General features: G+C 50.1%; 1 protein-coding gene across 7 annotated transcripts in view; it reads right to left on the minus strand.

Annotated features, from left to right (window-relative positions):
* Positions 1 to 27,812, minus strand: part of SDK1 (sidekick cell adhesion molecule 1) — a 653,438-nt gene that overhangs the window by 21,687 nt on the left and 603,939 nt on the right. For all 7 annotated transcript variants that reach the window (XM_031665629.1, XM_031665628.1, XM_031665627.1 and 4 more), the window contains 5 exons: positions 24,561 to 24,722; positions 23,457 to 23,582; positions 11,307 to 11,471; positions 7,106 to 7,243; positions 3,029 to 3,149 (listed from right to left, as the gene is read on the minus strand). In XM_031665629.1, the coding sequence (XP_031521489.1) occupies positions 3,029 to 3,149; positions 7,106 to 7,243; positions 11,307 to 11,471; positions 23,457 to 23,582; positions 24,561 to 24,722 (712 nt within the window). The remainder of the gene's footprint in view (positions 1 to 3,028; positions 3,150 to 7,105; positions 7,244 to 11,306; positions 11,472 to 23,456; positions 23,583 to 24,560; positions 24,723 to 27,812) is intronic.

The raw sequence follows: 27,812 nt of genomic DNA on the forward strand, positions 1-27,812 counted from the left end.
GAGGACCCCATGGCAGGGGACCATGAGTGGCCTCAAGGACATGAGGGCAGCCTCTGGAGAGGACCCCATGGCAGGAGACCATGAGTGGCCTTAAGGACATGAGGGCAGCCTCCAGAGGAGGGCCAAGAAGAGGCTGAGGCCCTCGGTCATGCGGCCACAAGGAAATGCATGCTGCCAGCAGGCTGAATGAGCTTGGAAGAGGATTCTTGCCCAGTTGAGCCTCCAGATGAGAACACAGCCCATCTACGCCTGGATTATACCCATGCAAGGCCATGAGCAGAGGAACTAGCTGAGCTGTGCCCAGACACCTGCCCAAGAGAGACCGTGTGGTGCTAAATAGGTGTTGGTTTAAGCTGCTAAACTTGTGGTCATTTGTCATGCAGCAACAGAAAATGAATACCCTCTTCAGCTCCCCACTTCCTGGAGACTATCTGAGCTGAGTAAAAGCCCAGCTTCTATTTTTCAGACAGAGAACTTAGAACTTGGGGAAAAACTCTGAGTACAACATTGTTGAGTTTTCAAATCAGGCAGGATTGAGTGCTTCTTAGTCCTCCAAAGGGTGTGCAAGGACTTGATAGTGAAAGCAGCCTGTGTGCAGTTAGACGGGCAGCTGTGCACTCAAGGGGACCACATCCAGGACCTCCAGCATGCTGCGAGGAGTGAGCGCAGAGCTGAATGATGGCTGCATAGGGAGTGTCTTCTCATCCCTCAATGGGAGAAGTAACGCTGGGTGACCAAGCAAGGAGAGGCTACAGGCCAGGAAACTGGGCCTTGGGTGGAGACTCTGCTGGGAAGGCTGGAGACCTCTGGTTTTGTGCCATGGGTGTTGTCTCCCCCAGGGTGTGCCTCAGTTTCTCCTGGAAAGGCCCAGTGAAGGCCCAAGGGCCTTTCTTTCTCTATCTCAAAGGTAATTTACTTTGGGAAAGATGCCATTTCTTATCTAAACATTTGGGTAAATCTTTTTATCTAAGGAGCTAAAATGATGTCTTCCCCACAAAGAAATTGGAAGCACAGATGTGCACTGGGGAGACATAAATCAACTGTGCCTGTATTTCTAAGATATTTGGGGGATGATGCTACGGGACCAATCTCAGGTGTCCCTGCCCAGACACTTCCCCTCTCAGCAGAGAATCCTTTCCTTCAATCACATTTGGGGTCTGATATGGTTTGGCTGTGTCCCCACCCAAATCTCATCTTGAGTTGTGGCTCCCATCATTCCCATGTGTCATGGGAGGGACCTGGTGGGAGGTACTTGAATCATGGGGGGCAGGTTTTTCCCATGCTGTTCTTGTGAGAGTGAATAAATCTCACACAATCTGTTGGTTTTATAAAGGGGAGTTCCTCTACATAAGCTCTCTTTTTGCCTGCCACCATGTAAGACTTGACTTTGCTCCTCCTTGCCTTCCACCATGATTGGGAGGTCTTCCCAGCCATGTGGAACTGTGAGTCCATTAAATCTCTTTCCTTTATAAATTACCCAGTCTTGGGTATGTCTTTATTAGCAGCATGAGGACAGACAAATACAGGGTCCTATTGCTAGGACTGAAAAGGTGATGGCTTATTTAAAAACCTAAGGGAAGGGTCCATTTTCTTTTGCATCTTAATTTTATTTTGTCCTTGGGTCTTTGTGGGCTGAGCACCTCCAACCTCATCATCAAATGATGTTTCTCTTTCCTAGGAAGCAGATGGACTTCACAAACTGAACGACTGTCTATTCCTGGGCAATGTGCTTCAAGGCTGTGTGTGTCTCTTCTCAGAACTCAGAACAAGACAGATTTATAGCAAGGGAGCAGGGCACATAATATTTTAAAATTCTCTGTGACAAGTTCCTCCTGGCCTTGAAACTACACATGGTTGCTTTTTCATGTTTCTATTACATGGCAGGAAAAACTTGCCTCCCAGTAGACAAAAGAAATGAAAGGTGTGACCAGATGTCACCAGCAGCATCCACCTTCAGCCCTAGGGAAGGCCTCGTGGGGTAGTGGCCTGCGGTGCTTTGGACTGGCACCTGTGGGGCTGGCAGAGCGTCAGTGGCTGGGAAAAGGCCTGCCCATGCCTTGGCACCATCCGAGTGATCTGAGATTTCCAAACTCAGTGGAGGGCGGGGGTCGCCCAGGGAATCTCCAGGCACTGCTGGCCCCTGCAGCTTTGTAAACAATAAAGGGAAGAGGAAACCCTGGGGTCTGTCTGGGTCTGGATGACGTGTGATTTCCACGCCCTTGCAACTGAGTGTAATCCAAGGTGAGTCTGGTTGAGGGAGAGGAGCCTTCTCCAACCCAAGGCTGGGGCATCCCGGGAAGGCCCCGAGGTGTATGTTTTCTAGGAAGCATCCTCAGGTGTTTAGGTTTTTCCTTCCAGACACTCAAGACCCCTCCCCAATCCTGGCTCTTCTCCTTGGTCAAGGGTTCTCAAATCAGAGGATGGCGCTCTGCACATCAAAAAGGCAAACCCAGGTCATCCCCTCTCTTGTTTGGGAAACCTTGCTTCCTGCTGGATTTAGGAAAAGGTTTATAAGCTAAGGAGGCTTTGGTGGTGAAAATCCTTCTTGCCTGCACTCACATCCGTGTATGGAATGGCGATGTGTATCGGCACGGGAAAACTTTGGAATACAAAGAACAATGAAATCAGCAACAAGCACCAGGCTAGCTTTCGAGGACACCCAGTCGGGCCTGTGGCAGCCCAGATGACACCTCTGTGAACTAGGAACGCTGGGATCCAAGGTGCCCGCGGTTGATACGGAAGGCCCACCTGGCAGCCCCTGGGTGTTCCAGGTCCTTCCCACACACCTGAGGCCCTCTTTCTAAATCTCCAGAGATGCCCCGAAAATACTTCCAGCCGCTCTGCTGACTCCGTCCCTCCTAGACTCAGGGCTGCCCCTGGTGGTTTGGGATCGCGCTTGGCAGTGGGTTAGGTTTTGCTTCATGGAACCACAAGGTGGGATGCGGGAGGTGCCCGTGGGCGTGGGCTGTCACCCCAACCCTGGCAGCTCAGATCTCCGGGTGGGCGCGGCACAACGCTGGCTGCCTACCTGGTCCCGTTCTTCTTGGAGAAGGTGCTCTTGACATTGAGGTGGCGGCTGCTGAGCTCCAGGGCAGCAAATCCTCCATTGTCCCGGGTCACAGACTCCTCCATGGTGGAGATTCCCTTTCCTAAAGCCCAGCAGGAGAGTGACAACAGACGTGTTATTGGTGTGGTCACCGCAGCGGCACTGAGCCAGAGCTGGCCAGTGAGGCAGCTCCTGAGTCCTGCCGCATGCAGAGCCCAGAGTCGGGGACACCTGCTTCAGCCCCTCTGAGGGCTGAGCTGGGGAGAAAAGCTAGGTATTGATCACAATGTTGGAGCCAAGTGACAATATTAAGATTTCAGTGTTTGTTCTGCCTGATCCCAAAATACCAGTATTCTTGCCACTGTTTTATGAAAATAGACTCAGAATGCATAAACTTTTTTTGACTTTTTTGTTGGTTTGTTTTGGTAGAGATGGGGTCTCACTACATTGCCCAGGCTGGTTTTGAACTCCTGGCCTCAAGCAATCCTTCTGCCTCGGCCTCTGAAAGCGCTGGGACTGCAGGCGTGAGCCACTGTACCTGGCCAAGAATGCATAAGCCTTTTAAAAGTCAGGGAAATTAAATATTTAATAAATTCCAAAATAAAAATTCATAATCATTTAGCAAAACAGGAAGTAGAAATAAATGTATGGGAGTGTGACGGCTAAAGAAAGGGTACAGGGCTTCCGTTTGAGGTGATACAAACGTTCTAGAATTGACTGTGGTCACGACTGCACATATCTGTGCATTCACCACTGAACCGTACACTTTAAAAAAGAGTAAATTTACAAATATATAGCAAAACATATTCTAAAATATATTAACAGAGCAAATGAATAAAGTTTTGAAAAACCAAACAACATAAAAAAAAATTCCACTAGATTTTGCCATCTCATCCTGCAGGAAAGTCCAAGGCCTCCGAGCCGTCCCCAAGCTTGGCCTGGTCTGTCCACCCTGCCAAACCCCACGTCATCTTCCAGCCCTCAGCCCCTCACTAACACGGGTTTCTCTCTCAGGGCTCTCCCTCTTGCTGGAAGCTCCTTCTTCCAGTATTTTCCGGGCTTCTTAACCCTTCCTGCAGATCACAGCTCAAATGCCCTGAGACCAAAGAGGACCTCCCTGACCACATAAAGTGACCTCTGTTTCTCACGCATATTTGCTTTGAGGTACAGCCTTAAGTCCACCATGCTCCCCGGTGCCCCGCCAGCCCCCAGGACAGCACCTACACACATACCAGGGGCTTGGCAGGTATTTGCTAAGTGTGTTGGCATTTCTAAACCCCAAGAGTCTCCTCTCTGCTGGGACCTGGCCCCCCTTTGACGTGCCTTAAACCTTAACGCTCTATCTGTGTGTAACGGAAGAACACAGAGCAGGAAATGAAAGACGGGCTTGCCTGGGAGAGGGGATTTGGGATGACGAGAGGTGAGCAGGTGGAAACCGAGATCAGAAAGGAATTCAGATGAGGATGGGAGGATAAGGAGCGCAGGAAGGGGTGTCGAGTGAGGCTGTCACCGCGGAGGTTTAAGTTTTGCAATGTCTAGTGAGCAGGACGGGAGACATTCTGGTAGATAAGTATTATTTTTTCCAGGCTTCAATTATGATGTTAAGTTAATACTGCAGGGTGCAGCTGAGCATGGGAAGCTGCAGGTCAGATCTGCGTTTTCAAGTCTGTTTTCCAGATGGAGGAGGAGAGTGAAAAGCAGGGAGATTTTCTATGCACCAGACACAGGATTCTGTAATAGCATTAACTCGGGAAAATGACACGCCATTCATACATTGTAAATCCCACAGGAATAAAATCTGATTTACGAACACTTGTTAGAAGTGAATTTATACAGAAAAAAATAAATCCTTTCTTGGAGGGATGAATTGCTTAACATTATAGAAGCAAATAGGGAGGCATTTTAGGTGCCTGGTTTTTTTAACCCCTTTGGCACAAGGATGGTGGGACTTGTGGCCGGGGTCAGGAACCTACTCTGCCTAGCTCCTTGGCCAACAGGGCTAATGTAGCCAGCTCCTTTTTTTTTAAAGAATAGCTCATCAGGGATCTGCCTTTCCAAAAAGAGAAGACCCAGTTGATGGGAAAACCTCCAACGAATGAGCTGGGCTCAGGAGGAGGTCTGGCCCAGTGGTAGTGGCGATATCAGAGAAGTGACCACGTGCTTGGGCTCAGCTACAGCTCTGGTAGATGCTCCGTGGGATCAAAACAGGCCATAGGCCAGGTGCCGTGCGTGGCTCACTCCTGTAATCCCAGCACTTTGGGAGGCTGAGGTGGGAGGATCACTTGAGTCCTGGGGTTCGAGACCAGCCTGGCCAACATGGCGAAACCCCGTCTCTATTTAAGAAACAAGACACAGGCTGCGGTCTAGTACTCAGTTACATTCTGGTTATCCAGAGAAGTGGCCTCATTGATAACGATGAGGTTTTTAAAATTGAGGATAATCAAATGCACAAGCTATGCTAATCTTAAGTGGCAGAATGATGCTTTATGATTGTGAATGTAACCACCGTCCACGTGGAGAGACAGAGCATGTTTAGCACCTGTGAGGCGCTCTCATGCATCTTCCCTGTTTATACCTCTCCACCAACAGGCAAACCTGGAAACTTCCATTCACTGTGGGTATTCCTGGCCTTCATGTAAATGGAGTCACAAGGTCTGTGCTCTCTGTGGTTGGCTTTACCCTACGTTCATTTGTTCCTTTCTCTAATGATAGTGATTCATTCAGCAATAAATGCTTATTAACTGAATGCCTGCTCTGCTGGAGACACAGCTCTGCTCTGGGCCTCAGAGGGCTCAGAGGTGGGCCACAGGCGAGACTATGCCATGGAGATGCTTCCGTGATAGTCTGTGAGCCACAGCAAAACATCAACATCTGAGGTGTGCCCCAGTCACTGTGTTTATAATATTGCATAGTACAATATGCCACTTGTTTAACACTTTGTACTTTTTTTTAATAAGAGACAGGATCTCAGCAGGGCATGGCAGCTCACACCTGTAATTCCAGTACTCCAGGAGGCTGAGGTGGTTGGATCACCTGAGGTCAGTAGTTCGAGGCCAGCCTGACCACCACGGAGAAACCCTGTCTCTACTAAAAATACAGAATTAGCCAGGCGTGGAGGTGCATGCCTGTAATCTCAGCTATTGGGGAGGCTGAGGCAGGAGAATTGCTTGAACCTGGAAGGAGGAGGTTGCGGTGAGCCGAGATTGGGCCACTGCATTCCAGCCTGGGCAACAAGAGCGAAACTCTGTCTCAAATTAAAAAAAAAAAAAAAAGAGACAGGATCTTGCTTTGTTGCCCAGGCTGAGTACAGTGGTGTGATCATGGCTTACTGCAACCTGGATCTCCCAGGCCCAGGTGATCCTCAGCCTCAGCCTCCCAAAGTGCTAGGATTACAGGCATAAGCCACCATGCCCAGACACACCTGGCTTTCTAATAGTACTAAAAAATGTGATTAGACCGGGCGTGGTGGCTCACGTCTGTAGTCCCAACACTTTGGGAGGCTGAGGTGGGCGGATCACCTGAGGTCAGGAGTTCGAGACCAGCCTGGCCACATGGTGAAACCCTGTCTCTACTACAAATACAAAAATTAGCCAGGCGTGGTGGCGGGTGCCTATAATCCCAGCTCCTCAGGAGGCTGAGGCAGGAGAATCACTTGAATCCTGGAGACAAAGGTTGCTGTGAGCCGAGATTGTGCCACTGCACTCCAACTTGGGTGACAGAGTGAGACTGTCTCAAAAGAAAAAAAAAAAAAAAAGCAATTGCATTTGAACAAAGGTACAGAGTGGGGATCTCTGAGGCTGGATGACTCATACACCCTTATCCAAGACATATAGCTAATCTGAGGGCAGGCAGGGTCAGCATCTGGGTCCCGAGGCGTAGAGCGCTCCCTGGGCTGTGCCTGGCTGCCCCCAGAAAGAAAACCTATTGCGTCTCTCTCAGCACCTACAGGCAAATGAAATGGAAAAGCGGATACTGGCCCGGCAGATCCACGAGAGAACGAACGTTGTGTTTTGGCTGAGTAGCATCGTGGGACATGCGAGGAAGGGGCCGGACCTGCACCTGTGCTGCAGTTCTTGTACTTCTTATTCTGCCCGTGCAGGACGAGGGCGAACACCACCAGCAGGATGACGATCAGGCTGGACAGAGCCATCACCAGGAGAAACCACCACTCCTCGTAGAACGGGGCTTCCACTTGAGCTGCGGAAAAGATACGGACACACAGTGATGTGGGGCAGACACTCCAGCTGCAGTCACCTCCCGTGGGCCACATGGGCGGCAGGGAAGGCTGGGGTGGATAACTCCTGGTTACAGGTGAGAGGAAACCATTGTCCAGCCGGGCCGGTGGACTTTTCCCATGGGACAAGCTCAGGAGGCTCCCATGGTCCTCAGCAGGCTTTGGGAATTCAGCAGCCGCCATTTGCCACCTTTTCTGTGGAATCAGGCTCAGGGCTCCTCTGTCCTCCAAGCCGCCCCTGCCCTGGAGACTTCAGTATCTTTGCCCTTGCCCTGACCTTGCCCACTAAAACTGCCCTTCCTACTTGCTCTCTCCTATTTTCATCCGTTTAAAAACACTGCCTGATCCAGTGCTATGTAGCGAGATCCCATCTCTAAAAACACAAACAAACAAAAGACAAAACAAACAAACAAACAAACAAAAACCAGCCAGGCACAGAGGCATGTGCCTGAAGTCCCAGCACTGTGGAAGGCTGAGGTGGGAGGATTGCTTAAGCCCAAGAGTTCAAGACCAGCCTGGGCAACATAGCAAGACCCCTTTCTCTACAAAACATTAAAAATATTAGCTAGGTGTGGTGGCACACCTGTGGTCCCAGCTACTCAGGAGGCTGAGATGGGAGGATCGCTTGAGCCCAGGAGGTAGAGGCTGTAGTGAGCCACGATCACACCACTGCACTCCAGCCTGGGTGACAGAACAAGACCCTGCCTCCACAAAACAAGCAAGCCAGCAAACGAAAACGTTGTCTGGGTTAAAGTGAGGATAGAACAAAGCGCCCAGACGTCCTTCTCTCTCCTGGTGCTGGGACATCCCAGAAGACGGCTCCAGGTCCCCTGCCTTCTCCATCACCACCTCCTGCCTGCACACGACACTCACATTCCACCTGTTATACCTCCTCCTGTCTTGCTCAGATTCATCCTTTACATCACCTGAGAGAGATCTTCCTCAGAGAGAAATCAGTTGCCCCCCTGTTAAAATTCTCAGTGGTTCCCATCAGCCGCGGGGTGAACCCTGAGCCCACAAAGCACTCCAGGACCTGCCCCTGCCGACTGCATGTGTGCAGAAGCCCCCACTGGAAACACGCACTGTGTGTATTTCTCTACCTGTTGGCCCCTTCGCAGACCATAAACCCCTAAAGCCTGGGGCTGTGTTTTATTTATTTTCTGCCTCTAGCAAAACTGAGCTGAATGACTGGACCTCTCTTTAGATGTGTTTCTGAGAAATGAATGGAAAAAAATGCATTTAAAGGCAGCTTTGAAGGATGCTCTTCTTCCTTCTGTCTCATTCTGCTCGCTAAGAACAGAAAAGTGGGCAATTGTATCTTGATGGGTGCTGGGTGGTCCCGGCGTCCCATTCAGGGCCTTCTATGGGCCGGGAAGGGGAGTGGGTTCTGTGGCACTGGAAGCCCCTCAGAACACAAAGCCTCTTACAGGCAAAGCCCAAGTGTTGGTCCCCAGCAGCCAGAACCCTTCCAAACACAGCCAGCCGAAGCTTCTATCCTATATCTCACGAATAGGGGATGTGTGCACACCAGGAAGAAAAGCAGGGAATCGGCTTTGGTTAATGCAGGTTCACAGGGCTCCTTAGGAGGTGATGGTGCTTTAAATCCAAAAGACAGAAGTGGGTTTGCGGGCTGTGCATTCAGTACTCCAACAGCAAGTCTGACAGATGACACACTGACACCACCGGCCAAATGGCCCAGAGTGGGCCTGGCCCTAGCACCTGGCAGGAAAGAAAGGCCGGGCTGTTCTGGAGGACTCTCACATGGGGCAGGACGTCCCAGCTGCCGGGCCTGGCCTGGTCCTGATGCCAGCCGGTGATGGTTGCTGGCTTCCCTGAAGGATGCGATGAGCTCAGTGCTGTCCAGCTCACAGCAAGGCCAGCTCCGCGTGCAATGGAGTGTCAGAGACGCCTGAGCCACAGGCCCCGGGAAGTGGGGTCAGGGTGCATGCTCCGCATGAGGAACCGGCATGTAGAACTGCTCTGTATCCATTTCCACAGGTAAAGCTCATGCAGCAAATCTTGGATCTCTGAATTGGGATGAGGGGTGCTGGGGGTTCCTCATTCTCTCTACTTTGGGGTACATTTAAAATATTCATAATGAAAATTAGGGAAATGAGAAATCTGTGCTTTTTCTAAATCTTACTCATTAAAAAATTAAGTGATCAGCCAGGCACCGTGACTCACTCCTGTAATCCCAGCACTTTGGGAAGCCAAGGCAGGCGGATCACTTGAGATCAGGAGCTCGAGACAAGCCTGTCCAACAGGGTGAAACCCTGTCTCTACTAAAAACACAAAAATTAGCCGGGCGTGGTGGCACATGCTTGTAATCCCAGCTGCTTGGGAGCTGAGGCAGGAGAATCACTTGAACCCGGGAGGCGGAGGTTGCAGTGAGCCAAGATCGTGCCATTGCACTCCATCCTGGGAGACAGAGCGAGACTCCATCTAAAAAAAAAAAATCAGGGGGTTCTCTGGGTCCCTTTCTCACAGCCCCTCTCACAGAGTGACCCCGGAATTCAAGCATGTTCCCAGGCCAGCGTACCAGGCTTAGGGCCCACGCTCACCCACAGGCGAGCACAGGGTCCTTCCTCCAAACTCATAGCACACAAAGGACGAAGACTAAGTTCAGTTTCAACAAGTGCGGTCAGTAGCTCAAGCAGCTCTAACGCAGAGGAGAGGAACAGCTTCTTCCTGATCCCAGGAGGAGGACCAATGGAGCTGGCCCTGCCGGGGCTTCTGGCTGAGGCTCTGCTGCCCCGACCCCGAGGCCTCCCTGCCCTTCGTGCTGCTGAGAGCCCCTCTCCTCAAACACAGCCCAGCCCTCTCTGAACCCCCGGTGCCCTGGCTCGCAGTCGGTCTGTACAACGGAATCACCGTGTGGTAAAGAAAGTCATGCCTGGAGCCACGGAAGTCACTGTCTGGGGTGAGGGGACAGCGAGGGTGTGTGTTTCACCTTCTCAAGCAACCCGCAGGTACAGCCAGTGTTCAGTCCCTAGGCACATGGGGGGTTGGGGGGGCATGACCACGGACCAGCTTTGCTGCCCCTCCCTCTCCAGCTCCCCCACCCACGGCTCTTCAATGACCAGGACTTTTTCTCCACCACCTTCTGCCTCCTGCAGGTGTCCCTTCCCCTGTGGCAGGCTTCGGGCACCTTCCTGATTCCCAGGCAAGGTCATGGCCCCCGCCCTGTGGGTCATAACCCCTGCCATGACTGCTGACTGCAGACACGTCTGTCATCTAACATGGCTGCCCTGGGGGAGGAAGCCCTGCCCTGGCCTTCTCTGCCACTCCCCCGAGAGCAGACCTGGTCCTGGACCCAGGGTGGCCTCTGGAGCCTGCAGCACCTCACAGCGACGAGCACGCAAAGAAACGCCCAGCCCGGGAGCGGCAGTACCTCCACCTGCACGCCATCCTCAGGGATGGCGATACTGCTCGCCTTGTGCCCAGAGCAGCTACTGTCCCCAGCCCCTCCGCTGGCTCTCTGGGAGGCCCCGGGAAGACATGACCTCTTGTCAGGCACTCGTGGGCTCCCCCATGGCTGCTGGGGTGGTTCTTGTCCCTCCAAAATCACACGTGCTCCCCAGCAAGGACGCACCAGCTAATAGAGGGGCTCGGGGCTCTGCTTTCCTTGGGAATGCCTTTGCCGCAGAGGGGACACCGCGTGACTCACGCTCATGCCTCTGACACTTGCATGTGTCTCTGATTTTAAAAACTACGAGGAAACACATTAGGAATTGCTGGAGCACAGCGTGGACACAGAACCCATAAGGGGCCTTGCTGGTGGTGCTGGGGGAGGCTCCGGGGCCTGGGGTCCTGCCAGAGGGCAGCAGGGAGCTGCCCAGGAGGATGGGTGGCACTGGGGAGGTGTTGGAGACTGACACTGCTCTCCCCGCCCGCATATTCTCTGAGCAGAACCTCAACCGAGCTGGAGACACCTAAAGCAGCAAGTTCGTGTCCCCTTTGTCCCCCTCGACCTCATTTCTCCCTCTAGTCCTTCAGAAGAAGACAGACCTCCCTGGGAGGGCCTACCTGACACGGCCGTGGAGGGGCTGCTGGGCTCCCCGTAGCCCACCTCGTTCACAGCCACCACCCGGAACTCGTAAGTCACGCCTTGCCGGAGCTTATCCAGGCTGAGGGTGTAGGATGTGGCACTCCGTGGGATGTCCTTCACAAACATGTCCCATAAGCCTTCATCTGCAAGAGGGATGGGGAGGCGAGGGCAGAGTTAGGAGTGCGAACTCCCAGGTGTGAGCCCCACGCACCTGCCCGGTGGGTCGGCTTGTGGCGACCTGGATGAGGCATCAGAGGCACTGGATGCGGAATGAGTGCTGAATGGGGATGGAGTCTCAGTTTTGCAAGTCAAAGAGTGCTCTGGAGACGAATGGTGTGCTGGTTGCAGAACAGTGTCGGTGTGCTCAATGCTACTGAACTTGAAATGGTCACAGTGGGAAATGTTAGGTTATGTGTATCTCACCACAGTAAAATACATATATGTATGGAAACCTCACATATAGGAAAACATGAATACACTTGAAATTAAAGCCATTAATAAACTTAAAATTAAAATCAGACATAGAGAGGAAGTTAGAGGCACATGAGTTGGGTTCTGAGGCATCTCTCCAGCCACAGAGCAAAAGAAATGTGATCAGTGAGATCTGTCATAAAAAACCATGGCGAGCTGGGCATGGTGGCTCATGCCTGTAATTCCAGTACTTTGAGAGGCTGAGGTTACAGGACTGCTTGAGCCCAGAGCTCGAGACCAGCCTGGGCAACACAGGGAGACATCATATATACACACAATTTTAAAAATTAGCCAGGCATGGTGGCAGGCACCTGTGGTCCCAGCTACTCAAGAGGCTGAAGCAGGAGGATGGCCTGAGCCTGGGAGGTTGAGGTTGCAGTGAGCTGAGATTGTGCCATTGCACTCCAGCCTGGGCAACACAGTGAGACCCTATCTCAAAAAACAAACAAAAAAAGAACTTTGCAATTGTTATGACTTCACATTACAACATAAAAAGAAAAAAGGAAAAAAAGAAATAAAAAACTTATGACACTATAACATCAGGGCAGAAAGGGCTGATGGAGCCTGGAGCTAGATAGCCTCTTTGCCAAGCCTGGTCCCAGCAATTCAATTAGCTGTGTGACTTTAGACAAAGAACGGAACCTCTCTGACCCTTGCCTGTAGAATGGTGATAACAAAGGCATCTTCGTCATAGATTTGCTTCAAGGATTAAATAAGTTAATATTTATAAAGTGCTCAGGACAGTGCCTCACACATAGTAAGTGCTGCACGTGTGTTTGTGAAATAAAATATAAATTTAATTCTAAGGAGGTTGTTTGGTAAAAAAGTAGGCTCAGAGGTCAAAATGTTCATTTGAAGTAGCAATCCTTCATGAACTGTATTTGTTTTTCTAGGCTCAGGTATGAGACCTTTTACAAAGCAGGAAATCTGGTGAGGGAAAACCCATTTGGATATGTGTGTACCCATGCTGACTGCCTTATGGGCACTGAGACTGCTCCGGAAACCAACCTTATCACCCACCTGCAATCACCAGGTACGCTCAGATGGATTAGCCCAACAGTAAACAGGCAGAAAATTGCTATTGTATCAGTCTGTATTTGCAGAGGATTTAGAATTTGCACCGACTAAGTCCTTACAGTCACAGGTTAACGAGGAGTAAATGTGAATGAGATTTGAAAGGTACAAATCTCTGCACTGGCAGAAAAGTAGTGTAACACTGATCTTCCCTCCCTCCCTCCCTCTCTGCTTGCTTTCTCTCTCACTCTTTCTTTCTTCTTCCTCCCTTCCTCCTTTCCTTTTTTTTTTTTTGAGACAGGGCCACACAGGCTGGAGTGCAGTAGTGCAATCACAGCTTACTGCAGCCTCGAACTACTGGACTCAAGCGATCCTCCTGCCTCAGCCTCCTGAATAGCTGGGACTACAGGTGCATGCCACCACGCCTGGCTAAGTTGTTAATTTTTTTTTTTTTTTTTTTTGTAGTGACAGGGCCTCTGTATGTTGCCCAGGCTGGGCTCGAACTCCCAGACTCTAGCCATTTGCCCGCCTTGGCCTCCCAAAGTGCTGGAATTATAGGCGTGAGCCACTATGCCTGGCCATTATTTCTAAATATTCTCATTTACAGCCATTTCTCACCAAGACGCTCATCACCATTAATAGTGTCAGAATGGCAAGCCAGAGCCTAAGCCTACCTTCTTCCTCCTAGGATGCTGAGGTTCACACACAGATTGCTGGCTGTATGTAGTTTATGCTGGTTGTATGTGGTTTATATTGTCGTACGTGAGTTTGGCTTAAGAATGGTCAGGGAAGGCTTCTGCATTTACTCTGCACAGGCCTCCTCTTGGCCTGGGGAACTGCTGCCCCCTCCTCCCCTGCCTCACTCCCTTATTCATCCACAAATGCTGTCCACTCTTTGGTTAGGCCCTGTGCCATCTATCAGGGAATCAGATGAGACTGCTGTTGACTGCTGTTCTAATGAGCTACCCACAGCCAGTGGACGGGGGATGGTGGAAAATCAAGAGTCCTTTCCTCATCTTTTTGAGGCCAACCTCTACCCCACCCCACGTTCCAGGAAGGGACGGCTGCTTCCACCAATGGGCTTCTAAAGCCCATCTGCACATTTACCTGCCTGTTCACACCATCAGGCTTAGCATCATCAGCCACCCATCCATCCATGTAACCATTCATCCATTCCATTCTTCCTGCCTTCCCTCCAGCTATCATCTATCCATCCATCCTTCCATCCATCTTTCCAAGATCCATCCTCCCATGTAACCATCCATCCATCCATTATCCATCCATTCTTCCTTCCTTCTCTCCATCCACCATCCATCCATTCATCCAGCCACCCAACCATCCATGTAACCATTCACCCATTCCATTCTTCCTTCCTTCCCTCAGCTACCATCTATCCATCCATCCTTCCATCCATCTTTCCGCCATTATCCATCCCACCATCTTCCATCCACCCATTATCCATCCATTCTTCCTTCCTTCTCTCCACCCATCCATCCATGTATCCATTCATCCCTTCCATTCTTCTTTCCTTCCATCCAACCACCCATCCATCCACGTAACCATTCATCTATTCCATTCTTCCTTCCATCCATCCATCCCCTTCCATCCATCTTTCCGTCCATCCCCCCATGTTCCATCCATCCACCCATTATCCATCCATTCTTCCTTCCTTCTCTCCATCCACCATCCATCTATCCATCCATCCATCCATCCATCCATCCATTTTTCCTTCCTTCCTTCCATTCATCCACATAACCCACCTTCATTTCCATTTCCTTCCTCCTCCATCTTCCCTGCCCCTCCGCTTCCATTTCCACCTCCTTCCCCTTCCCTTCCATCCATCCATCCATCCATCCTTCCTTCCTTTCATCCATTCATCCACCATCCATTCATCCACCACCCATCCATCCATCCCATTCCATCCATCCATCCACCTTCCTTCCTTCTTTCTTCCTTCCTTCCTTCCTTCCATCCATCCACCCACTCAGCCACCTACCCATCCATCTGCCCACCCACCCTTCCTTCCTTCCATCATCCATCCATTTTTCCTTCCATCCATCCTCCCATCCTTCCCACCCCCAACCCCCCCATTCTTCTTTGTATCCCAAGGCCTTTCTCAGGGTCTAGTACAGCAGGCTTTCAATAAATAACAACCACCACTATTTTATTTACTGCTTACTATGAGCAAGTCAGTATTTTAAGGGCTTTAAATATTGAATGAATTGTATTTTTCCTCTAGAAAGATAGGCAAATTTATGTTGTAATAGACACTAAAGATCAAATACAGACTCATAAACTGGGTGTTGCTTAAAGCCATTGAAATTAAAGTACTAAGAAAGTGAAGGATTTCTTCAGACCGTTCTGAGAAGGTCTGAACACCTCTGGAGTGGATTCTCTGAATGTCTTTTGCATTAATGTTTCTGTAATGCTTTCCTGCTCCTGAGGAAAAAAGAAATGATTCTCCCTTCCTGTACCATCACCTAAAGGCCACATTTTATTTTAAGCGCTCTGTCATAGCTCCACGAATTGTGTGCATTTTTCATAATAACATTTTAAAATATTGATACAGAATCTTAACGCAGAACGATTTATTTAGCAATCCATTTACACTCAAAAATGTTGGGGGAAGGGGAATGTCATACCGAGAATTTCCTTCTGAATTAACAGAAGAAAATGCTCCCATTTTTATTCTGCTTAATTCTGCCTTTCCCAAATTAGCATATATTCCACTACAGCTATAATTCACCAGGCTACTTATCTTGTACTAATATTTACACCATGATCACGAGTGGGTAAGAAAAAAATCTGGCAGCTGGTAAGGCGTCCACTCTGTTTCTCAACTGTGGATTATTTTTCTCATTTGTATTACGTTGTTAAATATCTCAATAAATCAATGACGGAGAAAAGTATCTCTACAAATTAGGGGGAAAATAACATTACAGAACTATTAGCAAAAATGAGATTTGTGCAACCGATTTTTCCATGCTCTGGACAGTCCCCAGTGCCTGGATTTCCATCTCAATCAACACTCAAGAGGACAGCAGGGCCTCATCCCTTTTAAAGGCAATTCTGTTGCACACAGTCAGCCGCTTGTCAATCACCCAGGCTAGGCTCAGCCCTCTAGGATGTCCAGAAGAGCCAGCCTGGTTTCTCTTCCCCACTGAATGAGCTGTGCTGCCATTGCAGGAAAAACAAGGGCCAGGCACAGTGGCTCACGCCTATAATCCCAGTACTTTGGGAGACTAAGGTAGACAGATCATGAGGTCAGGAGTTCAAGACCAGCCTGACCAACATGGTGAAACCCTGTCTCAACTAAAAATACAAAAATTAGCTGGGCACAGTGGCATGCGCCTGCAATGCCAGCTACTCAGGAGGCTGAGGCAGGAGAATCGCTTGATCCCGGGAGCTGGAGGTTGCAGTGAGCTGAGATTGCACCACTGCAGTCCAGCCTGGGTAACCGAGTGAGACTGTTTCAAAAAAAAAGAAAAAAGAAAAGCAGTGCCCAGCTGGAAGAGAACTGTCGTGACCCCTGAAAAGCCACACCCCCAGATCACTGATCCCCCAAAATGACTGATACATGCATCGAGCCCCCTGCTGAGGCCCAGGCTTTGAACTTCCTGTGGGGCAACGTCCACCTCTGGGCTGGACCTGCCACTTGATGTCTGTGGAAGGAGGAGGTGCCCTCGCGGTGGAGTGACTGCAAATCACACCTGTCTGTTGTGCTTGGTCTTTCCTTCCCGGCTGCCCGAAAGAACACCTTCCTGGACTCTTGTTACTGAAGCACCATTGGATAAATACCACTAAGAAAGTGGGAAGCCACTGAGAAAGGGACTTTGCAAAATACTCCGAAAGAAGCCACACTGTCACCACAACCTCCAATCCTGTCCACCTCAGAAGGAAGGCTGAGTGGGAAACAGCAAGAGCCCATTCAGCTCCCCATTGAGGTGGCTTTTCTTTAAAGAATATAAACTATGCATCTTCATTTTTTATGGTGTGATTTGTTCACTTAAACAAGGGAAGTAAGGGGCTAATATCAAAGTCCTTGAAAAAAGAAATCTTTTCCGTATAAATAGGTTCTGCTATGCATCCATGCTTGACCCCGGCCGACAGAATGAGTCAGCTGTTAGTTTCTGCTGCCAGCATCTCCCCCTGCCCAAGCGGTAGGAGGCACATCTGTTCCCAGACAATGTCCTAATACACCCGGCAACATGATCACCTCTTTTCTGAACTGATCCGGAGCCCAGCGCAGCATGTCCAAGGGTCTGCACTCAATTTATCCCTCCGACACCCAGAACGGAGCTGTGTGCTGCAGGTATTAGGGCCAACGTCATGCCAATACAAAAGTTTGATTTCATGGACAATTAAACAGGGTCTCCATGCTGAATGAAACTGTCATTCACCGCCCGAGATTTCTGGTTCCACACACTCACACAACCAACCACTTGACTGTCAGCCTGCAGCTCAGAGCAAATGCAAGCCTGTCGGTTGTTTATTTCTTAAATACTGCCATTTCTCTTTGTATAAATGGTCAATCCGGGTTAGAAACTGTACTGAAGTAGGTGGGGCTTAAACACGAGTCTAAATACATCTGATTTTAAAAAAAGACAGTTACCTTCCATCGGATCCTCATTCAAGGCAGGAGGCAAAATGCACTGCATGTTAAGATGAGGAAGAAAGACAGCCTGTGTTGCGGGTTGACCCCAGGAAAGAGTGGGAAAATGGTCTGACAAGCTGTCAGAAATGCGCTTATGAGAAAGGCAAGCAGTGCGTGAGGGGACCGTGGCATCGTCAGAGCCACAGCGGCAGCCCCTCTTGCTGAACCTGCTGACTTGGAACATCTGTGGATGTCAAACCTTCAGAGAAATACTGATTTTCTTCCTTACTCACTTGAAAACTCCCCGTTGCCAATGACTGAGATTGAACAAAATCAATGGGGAGGCAACTGGGAAGCCCTCAGGGGATTACCAGTGGACAGTGGTACAGGCCTCCAGCTGGGGGGTGTCCCCATCAGGCATGGGACCTGTCCTCTAGCCGCCAGCCCTCATCTCTGGGCTACACACATTATTCGAGAAAAAAAAAAAAAAAAGCAATACAATGTCTGCCTGCATTGGGTAATTTCTAAATATGTATTTCATGGCTGCTTTGGAGAGGAAAATATATTTATAGTTCCTTTAGTGTCATTCCAGTCTATTGTGTAAATATGTAAATTAGACTTCATGATCTAAACAGTAAAATGCCTTAGAATAATCTGTGTAAATAAATCATCTGCATATGCCCAGTGCATAGTTTCCAGTGCCTTCCAGGGAGTTTTGCAACACCGATTTGGAGGAAACTTATGCACAGCCAGAGAAAGGAACGTGTTGGCCAGGCTGTGCTGGCGGAAGCTGATGGCGGTGTCCTTGGGCTCACACTTGCGGAGCGCCCTCTCCAGGAATAAGAGGGGATCTGTGCTTTAGCCTGGTGCTAATTTCATTAGCTGCTGTTCAGTTGTGTCTCCACATGGCCACAGCAACAGGCGCTATGCAGTAGAATGTGTAGGGGTGGAAGGAAGGATGGGGATGGGAGGGCAGGACGCTCCACTGCCATCTGCCCAGGCTGCCCAGGCCCGCTGGCCGCCCTCTCCAAAGCAACAAAGCTGATGAGTGTCTTGTCTCCCAGGGGCAAGGTAGAGACTTAGCTGGATAGACATCAGGCCGAGACGACCACCTGGGCCAGAGGGGCTGCCTGGCACTGTGTGCCCATCTCCCAGATACCCAGCAGTGAGGGCCCTTGTGTGGCCCCTCCCAATACAAAACGGAGTCCATTCATTGCACCCGGAGCAAACCACACCCCGCCTGGAGAACGTCTTACTAGGGAGCTTTGGTGGGAAAATGAGATGACACAGCATTTAATGTTTTGTGTAATGAGGCCTGTAATGGATGACAGCTGAGATCCAAAGCCCTCAGGTACCGGCAAGGTGTTTAAATATTGACAATCCATAAAGCGTTTCATTTGCCTGAGCTGCTGCAGGCCTTAGTCATAGGAGGGAGGGGGCGTCTTTCTCAACTTCCCACGAAAGACCACGGGTCTCGCGGCCCGCTTGGGTTCCCTTCATGACCGAAAGGGGAGATCGTTGGTGACCTGTTTTCGAATGTCGAGCAGCCAAGCAGAAGTAAGTGCAGGATCTTCAGCCCTCGCCGAAAAAGCCGGCGTCTTCTTGTTAGGTCTGTTGTCACGTCTTGGTCCCCCGTGGGTCAGTTTCCACACTCTGGTCCAACCCTGCTGAGCTCAGACTCAGCTGACTTCAGAAGCTTCTCCATGTTCAGGCAAGCCCCTCCGAGGCGTGGGCCCAGTGTGAAGCCCTTGCCGACACGCCAACTGCTTCTTAACCGCACAGCCTGCCAGGCTCCCTGGGCTGCCTCAGTAACCAACAGGCATCCTGTTCCCTTCGTGACGGCAGGTGGAGCAGCATATGATAACCTGAGGAGAAGGTCAAGGGCTCCCTTAGCAAGCCTGAGAACCAATGCCTTATCACTGCCTGGAAAATGCCGAGACGTGTTCACAGCGTTAAGAGGCTGAGCCCAGGCACCCGTGTCTGGCTGGTGCCGCCCCATCCCACAGGCTGGTCTCCCGCCCCAGAGTGCTCAAAGACACATTGGTGTGCTTGGCCGAGCAGGCTGGGGAAGGATGGACACCGTGGCTTTTTAAATGATTACTTTAAGCTAAACAAATCATTTTGAGATAGGTGAAGAGTCCCAAGTGGTTGTAAGAAACAACGGAGGGCAAGTCTGTGCATCCTTTACCCAATGTCCCCCAGTGGTAACATCCTACAAAACCGTGTTGCAACCTCACAGCTGGGACACGGGCAGTGATGCCGTCGAGATCCAGCATGCCTCCTTCTGTGGCCCTGTGACAGTCACCCGTCTGCTGGGATCCATCATCTCTAGTCAAGGAGGCAGGCGTTCAGGGAGGAGGAAGTTTTGTAGCCAGGCCCTTCTGTGGTTTTCTGGTACAGGTGTCTTTTTTTTGTTGTTTTTTTTGTTTTTTTTTGTTTTTGTTTTTTTTTTGAGATAGAGCCTTGCTCTGTTGCCCAGGCTGGAGTGCAGTGGTGCGATCTCAGCTCACTGCAGCCTCTGCCTTCTGGGTTCAAACAATTCTCCTGCCTCAGCTTCCCGAGTAGCTGGGACTATAGGTGCGTGCCACCACACCAGGCTAATTTTTTTTCTATTTTTAGTAGAGATGGGGTTTCTCCATGTTGGTCAGGCTGGACTGGAACTCCTGACCTCAAGTGATCTGCCTATCTCGGCTTCCCAAAGTGCTGCGATTACAGGCGTCTTAATCTGCTCTCGGCGCCATGGGTCTCTCTGGTGATCTGTTGGCTCAAGGACACTTTCTCAGAATGGTTGTAGATACATAAAGTAAAATTGGAAAGGAAAGCAATTCTACTGGTGATATGGTTTGGCTCTGTGTCCCCACCCAAATCTCAAGTTGAATTGTCATCCCCGGTGTTGGGGGAGGGGCCTGGTGGGAGGTGCCTGGATCACTGGGGTGGGTTTCTCATGAATGGTTTTAGGACCACGCCTTTGGTGCTGTTCTCACAAATAAGGAGTGAGTTCTCATGAGACCTGGTTGTTTAAAAGTGTGTGGCACCTCCCCACTCACTCTCTTCCTCCTGCCCCAGCCATGTGGCATGCCGGCTCCCTGTTCACTTTCTGCCATGGTTGGAAGCTTTCTGGGGCCTCCCCAGAAGCAGAGCCACCATGTTTCCTGTACAGCCTGCAGAACCATGAGCCAACTAAACTTTTTTTCTTTATAAATTACTCAGTCTCAGACATTTCTTTATGGCGACGTGAGAACGGAGTCATACAACTGGTAATGCCTACGATCACCTGGAGGCACCTGCAGGTTCCTGGGAACCCGTGTCTCCAGGTAATGCTGGAGGCACAGATTATGGGTGGTTTTCTCTGCACTAACTTGTTTGGTGACGTGGTTCCTTGGAAGACACGTGAAGAGCTGGATTTCGGTGACCTGTGGCCACCGTTATCCCAGCGCAACTCAAAAGTCTATGCTTCATGGACTCATTGGCTGACAAGGTCCAGCACAGAGTCTACAAATGACTGCGATTTCAACGTAAGGACACGTCCAAACAGCGTCGTGAAATATCTGCAATGGCTTGGAGGTCATATGAAAGTATTGCTGGAAGTGTCAGAGGTCCTGCTATGAGTTATGTGGTTTCTTAGCTACTATTATGCATAGAATTATGTCCCTGCCCCCCACTGCAAATTCATATGTTGAAGTCCTAACCCCCAATACCTCCAAATGAGCTTATTTGGAAATATGGTAGTTGCGGATGTAATTAGTTAGGATGAAGTCCTGCTGGAGTAGGTGGGTTCCCAGTCTAGTGTGACTGGTGTCCTCATAAAACATAAAACCAAGACACAGACACACATACAGGGAGATCACCATAGGAAGATGAAGGTAGAGGTGGATGAAGCACCTGTCAGCCCCGGATCACCCAGGATGGCCCATAACCACCAGAAGCTGGGGGAGAGGTTACAGGAAACAGATCCTCCCTCACAGCCTCAGGAGGAGCCTGCCCTGCTGCCACCTTGACTGTGGGCTTCCAGCCTCCAAAACCATGAGACAACCCATGTCTGTTGTGGAGGCCACCTAGTTTGTGGGACTTTGCTATGGCAGCCCTGGATAATGAATGGGCCTGCATCCATACTCAAAGGAAATGCCAAATTCCAGTTAAAGATCAGTGAAAAGAAAATGTGTATTTTCCCCCATCCAAGCTCACGGATCTCCTGAATTCTGTTTGTGAACCCCTGGATCTCCTGAATTCTATTTGTTACATCTGTCACTGTGTCAGGGCACTGGTTCCCTCCTCCCCCATCAATTTGCTTTTGAAAGATTATTAGTTACAAGTGTCTTCTAGAAACTTCTTTTTGGAGACAGAGTCTTGCTCTATCGCCCAGGCTGGAGTGAGGGAGGAAGAAATCAGTGCTTTCCCTGGATATGGGGAGGAAAGTGTCTGAAGTGGTTTCTTAAGTCTGGGCTGCTCCCTGCCACTGGCCCCCTCCCTCTTGACTGCCACAAAGCCTCAATTTGGCCCCAGACCCCACACATCTCAGCTCCTATCAATCTCTGAAAGTGTTCTTGAATCAAAGTCATTAGTAAAGGGCCAGCTGGCTGTGCAAGGGGCCATGGGCTTTTACAGGCAGTGACCACTGCTAAACTCACATCCTTTACCAACTCAGGACCCTCTGTTTCCGCAACAGGACAGACACCCTGCTCAAAAGATACTCTCAGGGTCCCCCAGGGGAGCATGTCTGGATTTTCGAGTTCTTAGGTCAAAGAAATGTTCATATTGCCTTTGGCTTTTTCACACTTAGGCAATAAATTTTTCCTTAGAAGTTTCTAGAAGGAGGCCAGGTGTGGTGGCTCAGGCCTGTAATCCCATCACTTTGGGAGGCCGAGGTGGGTAGATCACTTGAGGTCAGGAGTTTGAGACCAGCCTGGCCAACATGGTGAAACCCCCTCTCTACTAAAAATATAAAAATTAGCCGGGGATGATGGTGGGTGCCTGTAATCCCAGCTACTCGGGAGGCTGAGGCAGGAGAATTGCTTGAATCCGGGAGGCGGAGGTTGCAGGGAGCTGAGATTGCGCCATTGCACTCCAGCCTGGGTGACAGAGTGAGACTCCGTCTCAAAAAAATAATAATAAATAATAAAGAAGTTTCTAGAAGGCACTTGTAACTAATAATCTTTCAAAAGCAATTTGGTGGGGGAGGAGGGAATGAGTGTCCTGACACAGTGACAGAGGTACCTTTGGGGTCTTTCCTCTTGGTCTAACAGCCTCTTTAAATATTAGACTAAAGCAGTTCCGAGCACCGTGGTCCCTCTGGCAGGCAGGGTTTGATGGCTCGCTTCCTGAATAGTGTGCCTGACACATCACATATTTTCATGCTCAGATGTTCATGATTAACTGTGCAACCATCTGAAGGTCATATTGGAGCTGTTCCGTGCTCTCCGTGTTAGGTGATACCCTCTAGCTCCCAGCAGTCATATCCGACGCACCCGATCAGAAACTCATTTCCCAATAATGCCCATCCTCAGTTATTAAAGGGAAATGGAAGGAAGGGTGAAACAAATTCTGCTGGTGAATAGGGCTGGAAATGGATCTTAGACCTCATTTTAGGAAGCCTAAAAAAATGAAGCAAACGATGTGTCGCTTTCGCTATTAGTAAGAATCTTCGTATTATCAGACACAAGCACGACGCTTTCCATCTCGGCTGCAAACATTTAGAACCCTGACATGAGTCCCTGAAAACACTCACGGATGAGTTCGAAAATGCCTTTTAATGTCCCTAAGTTCTCATTCACCTGTTTCTAGGAATAACCATTATCATCCTAAGTAAGTGTCCTGGGGCTAAAACATCCCAAATCGAAGGCCCTTAAGGTGAACGGCACAGCTGTGACTATGAAAACTCGGGGGGAGTTGAGTGAGCCATGAACATCTTCTTTCAGCAAAACCGCCCTGTTGGTCTCAGCTTTGTTGGGGGGAAACGCTGAAAGAGAAAGTGATGGAAGCCCCAGCCACAGCCTTAGAAGCATCGCCGTCAGCTGGACTGAGACCCCGTTTGTGGGGCCTGCCACCCTACCTGAGGGCCGGGCCTCGATGATGTAGCCTGTGGTGGGTGTGTTGCCGGAGTGTCCCTCAGTCCACTGCAGCGTCAGTTCAGAGGCGGACTTGGTGACCAGGACATCTCTAGGTGAGCCTGGGGACCCTGCGGGATAAAGAAAAGAGAGGTGAGGCATCAGCCCTGGGGCGTTCACATCCCACTGTGTAAGATTTCACGGTGGGGGTCAGACTGGTCGAGGCTGCAGAGTGTCTGGGCAGGTTACTTAGCCTCACACAGCCCTGGTTTTTCATCTTAAAAACAGGGAGGCAAGGCCAGGCGTGGTGGTTCATGCCTGTAATCCCGCCAGTTTGGGAGGCTGAGACAGGTGGATCGCTTGAGGCCAGGAGTTTGAGACCAGCCTGGGCAACATGGTGAAAACCTGTCTCTACAAGATACAAAAAAATTAGCCAGGTGTGGTTATGCACGCCTGTAGCCCAGTTACTCGGGAGGCTGAGGCAGGAGGATCACTTGAGCCCAGGGAGGTTGAGGCTGCAGTGAGCTAAGATCGTGCCACCGCACTCCAGCCTGGGTGACAGAGTGAGACCCTATCTCAAAAAACAAACAACAACAAAAAAACCTGAAGAGGGCATGAAAGAGCTGGCGCATGCAGGGCGCCCCGCACTGTGCCTGGGACTAAGCAGCACTCCCTGAATGCCAGTTCTGCCGCCCACGCCTTCCTGTCTTTAAACAAAGGGCAGAACAGTTGGGTAAGCGGGAAGTTACATGCTTCTTCCCCATGACCTGGAAAACTTTAAAATGTTCTGATTTATTTCAAATGCCAAATTCAGTTATTTTTCTCTTAAGATTTCTCCAAAAAAAAAAAAAAAAAAAAAAACAACTACTAAAACTGTACATGCTTAATATTTAAGAATTTGCTCATGGATGTAACAAGTCCACCTGCAAAGTCCATGTTGACACGTGCTTTTGAAGACATCCATGTTCCCCAGACATCACCGATTTGATGCCAGCTCTCGGCCACCTGCATCTCCTTGCTGAGCATGTAGACGGCTCCCAGCTCAGTGAAGCAGGAGACGGGAGGCTAAGGTTGCAACCGACATCATCTGCACCTGGAGTCCCACTTACCCTCGGCTGGCCCGGCTGTGACGTTGGCTTGGAGCTCAGGCCCGTAGGTGATGGTCCGCGCTTGGACACGGAAGAAATAGGTCACCCCCTTGGTGAGGTCCCGCACCTTCAGCCAGCGCTGCCAGTTCCCTCTCACTTCCACAGTCACCACCTTGCTCACCCCTGCAGCCGCCAGAGGCAAAGGAAAGAAGGGGGTTCAGCCTGGAGAAGCAACTGTGCACCGTCTGTTCTGTTGCGATAACAAGAAAAGCGGTCCCCGCAGTTTGCTAAGGAAGTATTTCTTACAATTAGGAGGAGTTTACGTGGTGATAATAGCCAATTTTCAGCACAGATAAGTGTAATTAGAGCTTAAGCTTGATAAGTGGGTGCTGACAAAGAAAAGAACTGAGGCTTACAACACAAAAGGGGGAGGCTGCTGTTTCAGGAATGGTGTGAGGGAGGAGCTGGGTGGGGTGGGGGGCGGCGGTTCTGCCAGTCTCCAGGTTGGACACTCCGGGGAACGTCCCTTCCCACTTAGCTCTGAGTTGTGCAAAGACTGCAAGCTTCCGGACACAGTCACGAGGGAGGGGAGTGATAGGGTTTGGCTGTGTCCCCACCCAAATCTCACCTTGAATTGTAATAATCCCCAGGTGTCAAGGGTGGGACCCAGGGGAGATAACTGAATCATGGGGGCAATTTCTCCCATTCTGTTCTTGTGGTAGTGAATAAGTCTCATGAGATCTGGTGGTTTTATAAATGGGAGGTTCCCCGCACACGCTCTCTTGCCTGCCACCATGTCAGACGTGACTTTGCTTCTCCTTTGCCTTCCACTATGATTGTGAGGCCTCCCCAGCCATGTGGAACTGTGAGTCCATTAAACCTCCTTCCTTTATAAATTAGCCAGTCTCAAGTATGTCTTTATTAGCAGTGTGAGAACAGATTCATACAGGGAGCGTATACAAGACCTAGGAAGATACTCCATCTAGTTAGACCCCACAAGAAGGCTGCAGCTTGCCTGGGTTGGCCAGCTTGTGGCCTACGGGCCTCAAATGAGTCATCAGAACTTTATCTGTGGACCTTGAAGCAAGGATTAAAAAAATTAATTTTTCACTACAAGTATTGATGCCTTGATTTAGAGGACGATGGCAACATAAGAGACAAAAGTACTCAAACCTATGTGACGTTATAAACAAGTGATCGTGCAAAAGTCTTGCTGGTTGTATTACCTAGAAATAGAAAATGGAGATTTCACATTTTGGGAGAGAGGATAAATACTGAAAATTTCACATATGCAGCATTTTCCAGAAGGAAAAATAAAGTTCTTTGGTTACACAAGTTTGAAAATGATGCATTAAAAAAAAAAAAAAGTTAGACAAGTTCTCTCAACTGTCAGACTTCTCAGAACTCTCAATAGATTTCTCTCTACCAGGCAGTTCTTAGAGGAGGATATCAGGATATGGTACTTCCAGGATGGACCGACTGGCAGAGCTCATTTTCCAAGGAGCATCTCTGAGAAGACCTGCCCTCGGTGAGTGGCACCCACCATCCTGGGTCCACCTGCCCAGCCCTGCCCTCCTGCTGTCAGCCCTGAGAAACAGCTGCCCTTGGTGCAGGAGGGCCATGTGCTTCTAGTCAGCACCTGGAATATCCCGGTCACCTCCACTTCAGAAGAGAACAAAGTGCCTTCCTACTACAAAACAGGTCCATCTTTCATCAAAGCAAATTTCCCTTATCCTAAAAATCTCCAAAATACCTTCTAGCTGGTTCAGTGTTTTCATATTATTCCTTTCATCAAACATGTATTCAGCTAAATCATTTTCTTCCAAATTATTTCAGAGCAATTTTGGCTGCTTTTTTTTTTTTTGAGATGGAGTCTCACTCTGTTGCCCAGGCTGGAGTACAATGGTGCGATCTCAGTTCACTGCAACCTCTGCCTCCTGAGTTCAAGCAATTCTCCTGCCTTAGCCTCATAAGCAGCTGGGATTACAGGCGCATGCCACCATGCTAATTTTTGTATTTTTAGTTTCACCATGTTGGCCAGGTTGGTCTTGAACTCCTGACCTCAAGTGATCCGTCCACCTCGGCCTCCCAAAGTGCTGGGATTGCAGGTGTGAGCCACCATGCCTGGGGCCAATTTTGGCTACTTTTGAGTGACCCTCCAAATCTGGGTTTTCTAGAGCCTGACCCTGACCTTCCACTGCTCAGAGAGGTGACGAGGATGACAGTTTGTGCACACAGTGACTGTCATCAGCACACAAACTGGGTCCTGTCCAATGTAAAGTGATTCTAGGAAGCAACTGTTTTTGTTTTGTTTTGTTTTCATTGTTGTTAAAAATGCCTTCCTTCTCCCTGGAGCAAAAACAAACCCATGAACAGATTTTGTAAATTCTATCCCAACAGGAGGCAGAGCCAGGCTGGCCTTCTCCCCATCTCAGGTGTGTCAGAATTGTATTTATTTAATCAATTTTTAAACCATGCCCTGCACTACAAAGCCTCAGGGTACAATCCCATAAACCACCACCATTTAAAACATTTTAAAACATGTGAAAATAGCTCTGCCATAAAATCGGATTCTCAAGCACATGGCTCAGTGCTCAAATGGCCTGGTGCTCTGGGTGGCCTGGTGCTCCGGGTGGCCTGGTGCTCCGGTTGGCCTGGTGCTCCGGGTGGCCTGGTGCTCTGGGTGGCCTGGTGTTCTAGGTGACCTGGCACTCTAGGCGTTATGCTGCTCCAGGTGACCTGGTGCTCTAGGAAGCCTGGTGCTCCAGGTGGTGTGGCACTCTGGGTGATGCAGTGCTCTGGGTGGTGTGGTACTCTGGGTGGTGTGGTGCTCTGAGTGGTGTGGTGCTCTGGGTGGTGTGGTGCTCCAGATGGCGTGGTGCTCCAGGTGGTGTGATGCTCCGGGTGGCCTGGTGCAGGTGGTGTGGCACTCTGGGTGATGCAGTGCTCTGGGTGGTGCGGTGCTCCAGATGGTGTGATGCTCCAGGTGGCCTGGCGCTCCAGGTGGCGTGACGCTCCGGGTGGTGAGGACGCTCTGGGTGGGGTGGTGCATGTTGTGGGTGGTGTGGTGCTCTAGGTGGTGTGATATTGTGGGTGGCGTGATGCTCCAGGTGGTGTGATGCCCTGGGTGGCCTGGTGTTCCAGGTGGTGTGATGTTGTGGGTGGTGTGGTGCTCCAGGTGGTGTGACACTCTGGGTGGGGTGGCGCTCTGGGTGGTGTGATGCTCCAGGTGGTGTGACGCTGTGGGTGGGGTGGCGCTCTGGGTGGTGTGGT

The sequence above is a fragment of the Papio anubis genome, chromosome 4 (assembly GCF_008728515.1).
Source record: "Papio anubis isolate 15944 chromosome 4, Panubis1.0, whole genome shotgun sequence".
Lineage (NCBI taxonomy): Eukaryota > Metazoa > Chordata > Mammalia > Primates > Cercopithecidae > Papio > Papio anubis.